Genomic DNA, 5,139 nt, shown 5'->3' with positions numbered 1-5,139 from the left:
AGGAACCTTGTGGGCGAAGGCAGGGCTGCTCAAGGGCACAATTCGAGGATTCGAGGTGAGGAAAGTGGAGTGGGCAGGGAGGGAGTAGTTAGCCTAGGCACGCGAGGTGGATGCGGCTCGACCGCTTGTACATATGATGTAACTTTGGGACTTTGGGGAGCTTGCCCCCTCCTTCTTTAATGCATGATACGCACACTCGTGCGTATTCGAGAAAAAAAAAACACAAAGTCTCACAATATAGCATCCTGTTGCAGAAACGAAAACCCCCAAAATGATAGGTTTCCAGATGCCCAGCAAAAGCATCAGCCTTGCTGACTGTGAGCCTTGTTATGGGCAGGTATGAAATCCGCATGAGCAACAAGCGGATAGTAACACCATTTTTTTCAGTAACCCTGTTGATCTGAAACCCTAGCTGAGCAAAGACCACAGTAGCTTTTATAGTAACACCATTTCTTACAAACGCCATAGAAGCTTCTATAGTAACATAAATTTTACAGACGCCAAAGACACATTCACGTGCTGTTAGTTCTGAGTTGGTCATTTGGACGATATCTCGATTCTGGACTTGGCCTACCATGTTTTTTGCTTTGCCGGTTCTTTGCTGGTTTCGGAAGGCTTCAAACACTAAGCAATGAAGCAATGGCAGCCCACAGGTAAGCCCCTGTGCACACATTAGCTGGAAAGATTAGGCACATTTGCCGGCTATGCCAAATTTGGAAGCCTGCAAGTATTTCTTAGTGTCAGAATCCACAGAGTTCCGGTGAAAGAGAAAAGTGTGAAAAATGCTGCCAAACTACAACACACACCGGGAAATAAGAAAATGTTTTCTCGCCGTATAAATCTGGAAAAGCTATATTTTTCAACAAGGGAAAGGAAGTTCGGAAAGCTACGTATACAGAGAGGAGAAATGGGGACGGCTACCATATCTTTGATTTTGGATTCATATATTCTGACTGTAATATAACACCTGAAAATATTTGGTTTACCCACACAAACACGACAACACGTACCGTAACTTCAGGAATTGTAGCATGCGCACTCCACTTGTGATTGCTAAAGAAAGAACTCTCAACATACAGTAGTTAACTTTTCACCAAACGGTCTCAACTTTTCAGCAACAGCCCTCACATCTTAATGGAGAAAAGTGATTCTGAAACCATTCAGAAAAGTATTTAGGCAGCTGCACATTATCAAAAAATTAAAGAAGACGGAACATAACGGTATTTTGGCCATTCGCTAACAAAATGGTGAAATACACGTGTAGATTATCAAATTTAAAGAGGACGGAACATAACAGGATTTTGACCACGTGTTAACAAAATGGTGAAATACACACCTTCTACGGTTGACTCACTGCTGTCCTCCATGATTTTACCAAGTAACAGTTCACTTGAGAGGCACAAAAGGAAGCTTTTTATATCGAAGAGTTGCAGAGCTGCACAAAAACTGGGAGTATCACTCAAAAATATTAAAGTTTGGATCAAGATGTTTTACTTAGAACGCTACCAAAAGGCATGAATCCTGTTCCTACTGACCATGTTTAGTTCATTCTTGATCAACTTTTCCAATCGCCTCAAGTATAGATGAATATGTAATAAGATCATAGTCAAATCCTAACGCATTCATCTCTTTCATCAATTTAGCTGCCTCCTCAAACATGCCTGCATGACTCAAGGCACCAAGAACAGTATTATATGACACAGCATCTGGTTTTATTGCAGACTGTTTCATATTAGAAAGCATCCCCATTGCACGATCAGGACCTCCTGTTTTTGCCAGTGCATTCAGGATAATATTGTATGAATTGATATCAGGAATACACCCATGGTCTTGCATTCTTCTCACTGTAGTAAGGGCTTCATCAAGCATGCCTGCTCTTGCCAATCCGGACATGAGGGCGTTGTAAGCATAAACATTAGGAGTGCAACCAAGTCTGTTCATCTCATCAAACAGATCTACAGCATCATCAAGCCGTCCAGCCTTCCCTAAGTGTTTTATCATAACCGCATACACTCGAGCACTAGAGGAGCCACAATTTTCTTTTAGCTCCTGAAATAGCTCGTGTGCAAGATCATACCGTTTGGCTTTTCCAAGAGCATCAATCAGGCTGCAATATGCCGCTGGACATGGAGGGAAGCCCTTTTCATCCATCTCCTCCAGCAGCATCATAGCCTTCTCCGTCCTGTTGGTTTTGCAGAATCCATCAATCAAGATTGAGTAGGTGAATGGACTAGGGGAGATTCCACTTTCCTTCATTCTCTCGAACCATGATGAAATCTCAGAAATCCGGGATTTAGATTCAAAAAGTGCTTTTATTATAGTGTTGTAGGTCACCACGCTAGGAATACACCTTAATGTCTCCATCTCCTCAAACAACTTCATAGCATCATCCAAACGACCAGCCTTGCCCAAGAAATTTATCATATTATTCATAAGAACTGTGTCTGGCCTGCAGCCTTCTCGTCGCATTTCATAGAAGAAGTTATATGCTTCATCAAATCTCCCAGCTTTACCAAGTCCCCTAATTAATTCAGTGTAAGTAAACACATCTGGTTGGCAGTACTGATGCCTCATCTCTTCAAACAAACTCAATGCTCCATGAACATTGTCCAATTTAAAGAGCAAAGCCATTAGCATGGTATATATCTTAGCAGTTGGCTGCATTCCATTGTCCTTCATCTCATTCAACAACCAAATTGCTGAATCCTGGCGACCAAGTTTGCAGAAAGAAGAAATGAGTGCACTGTAAGTCACGGTGTCTGGGAAGCATTGGCCCTCGTTGCTCATCTCATTGTAAAGTTCATGTACTTTCTCATACTCCCCCTCATGCATTAACATGATTATCATGCTATTATATGCCTGAGCAGTGGGTTGACACTTTCGTGCCTTGATTTGGTAAAAGATTGCAACTGCCTTACTGATCATCTTGGCATTCCCCAGCATCCGGATGATGTCTGATAGCTCCATCGGCGTGACAACACACACAGGATTACGTACCATTTCTTGGATCATTTTCCACATTTCACCATACTGCTCTACTACCTCTAAACAACGTATCAACGCCATGTAAGTGGATGTGTCGTGTTCATAATTCCTCTTCCTTGCTGCCCATCTGAAAAATTGCATCTTCACACTGACCCCAACATCGGTTTTCATAACCTCTCTTACCAACCAGTGATCCACTTTCATCATTAATACCTCCAAAGCCTTCTCAGCATCAGGACCCCACTTGAATATCTTCAGTATCCTAATGAACCTCTCATCCATGACTCGTATGGAATGTGTGTACCTTGGTCCAGTGGTTGCTACTGCCTCCTCACTCCGACGAACTGGGGGCTGGAACATCTGAACAATCTCATTCTCTGTGCGCCAGCAATTCAAGATTTTCAAGCAAAATATAAAAGGCATCAGTATTAAAAATGGCATTTCATACAGCAACACAGATCGTATGCTCAAAAATAATAATTTAAACCAACAATCTAATCCAGCACACATGAGGACTAATCTCAGAAGGAAGTAATTCATTCTACCGGACTAATGTAACTGTTACAAATGGCTGCATCAGAACATGATTTCACTCAAGTTAGCAGTATAAAGAAAGCTGATCTGACCTTGTAATACGTGATGATATCATAGCAACGAACAACAAAGGTCAGGTTCCTGAAACCCTTTCTAATTTCCGCTTGAACTTATGACAGAGCCTACGCTTAGCACATTCTTAGCAAACCGAAATAAAGGGGAGGGGTGGGCGGGTGGGGGTGGGGGGTATGCGCGTCACCTGTTTGCTTTACCCTCCACGCGAGGTGCGGCGACGAGGAGATGCCCCGGACGGCGAGGAGGCGCGCCATCTTCGGCGGCCGGCGGCTTACGATACGGCGGGCGAGGAAAATGGTGGGTGGGGATAGGCGCAGGGGTTACGAACGGGCCCTGCAGGATGTAGGTGGCGTCAAATTTGGGCCGTGGGGCTGGGAGCCAACCCGGGCATCACTTGATGCGAGTTTGTTGACGAGCTCAGGAACCTCTAGAAAAAAATGTTGACGAGCTCACCAGAGTTCACAATTTAACTAGGCATGCTAAAAAAAATACACCTAGAAAAAATTAACCAGGTATGTTCTTTAAATCAGGGAAGTTATTTGTGGTTGGGACTGCCTAAATGATCCACTTGTTATATCTCCCGCCGCTCGGCGATGACTACCCACGTTCTCCGCTTCTCAAGGACGCATAGAGAGCGTGGGTGGCAATCAAGGCACTTTCGTGGTCTGACAAAGCCGCCCATCAAGCCATCCTTTAAATGCAACACAGAAAAGTCTTCAGTGTCCGGTCCCGTCATGGGTGGCCGGTCACCATGCGTCAAGGCTCTAGAGCGGCAGGGCCCGTCCTCCGTCTCGTGCCTGGCAGCCACCAAGACGGGTAACGGGCCTGGGGCTAGTGTCGGTGTAAGTAAAACCAGGGTATTACTAACCCGGTAAGAGGAGCCTTGATGACGAAGGCATAGATATTTCTCCATCCAAGGGAATATCTTTTGAATACCCTGATGCACCCGTTGGACCATGGACTGGGTCGTCAGGTGACAGATCAAGACAGGAGAATATACCACCCAAGGGAAGCCATTCGCGGGGCCTTCCCGGGAGGCCGCGTTGACACACCTTCTTCCTGTTTAGGAGGAGTGGATCTTGGCTCTGGAAGCCGTGCAATGTCCCATGCCAAGGGACACTGCTGCCTGCCTCAGGAAGATGGAGGTTGAATGACTAACCCTTGCGCATGGGCTCCAGAAGGATCCGTGCAGGAAAAGTCAGCCATAGCGGGTACAGTAAGATTCACCTACTGCTTACGCCACTACAGTGGCGGTACCTCGCTGCCACCCGACGTATACCGAAGAAGTAGACAGGTAAGTATCCGGGGAGTAACACACTGCCCCGGGAGGTCCTCATCATCACTCGTACAAGCGCGCCATGGGCGAACATGCCACCATGGTACAGGCTATCCCAGCCTACTCCAATGTAGTATATTCAACCAATCGAAGCCTCCAATAGGTCCTCCCTCGACACTATAAATAGGGGAGACCAAAGCCTCACTGGGGGGGTGATCTTTTCATCTTGTAACAGATACATTGTAGCATTGCAATACAACACAACGTAG

General features: G+C 45.4%; 1 protein-coding gene across 2 annotated transcripts; it reads right to left on the bottom strand.

Annotated features, from left to right (window-relative positions):
• Positions 1 to 253: 253 nt before the first annotated feature.
• LOC119310173 (pentatricopeptide repeat-containing protein At3g16010-like) lies at positions 254 to 3,939 on the bottom strand. 2 transcript variants are annotated; one of them, XM_037585997.1, is made up of 5 exons: positions 3,779 to 3,939; positions 1,536 to 3,362; positions 1,337 to 1,446; positions 1,011 to 1,150; positions 254 to 721 (listed from the first exon to the last, which is right to left on the bottom strand). In XM_037585997.1, exons 1-2 carry the CDS (start codon positions 3,846 to 3,848, stop codon positions 1,546 to 1,548), a joined length of 1,887 nt encoding a protein of 628 aa, XP_037441894.1. In that variant the 5' UTR covers positions 3,849 to 3,939; the 3' UTR covers positions 254 to 721; positions 1,011 to 1,150; positions 1,337 to 1,446; positions 1,536 to 1,545. The 2 variants fall into 2 exon arrangements, with proteins under 2 accessions (XP_037441894.1, XP_037441893.1); XM_037585996.1 differs by having other exon boundaries at positions 1,337 to 1,435.
• Positions 3,940 to 5,139: the final 1,200 nt, after the last annotated feature.

This window comes from Triticum dicoccoides, chromosome 5B (assembly GCF_002162155.2).
Source record: "Triticum dicoccoides isolate Atlit2015 ecotype Zavitan chromosome 5B, WEW_v2.0, whole genome shotgun sequence".
Taxonomy (NCBI): Eukaryota; Viridiplantae; Streptophyta; class Magnoliopsida; order Poales; family Poaceae; genus Triticum; species Triticum dicoccoides.
This window is presented reverse-complemented; position numbering and strand designations above follow the sequence as displayed.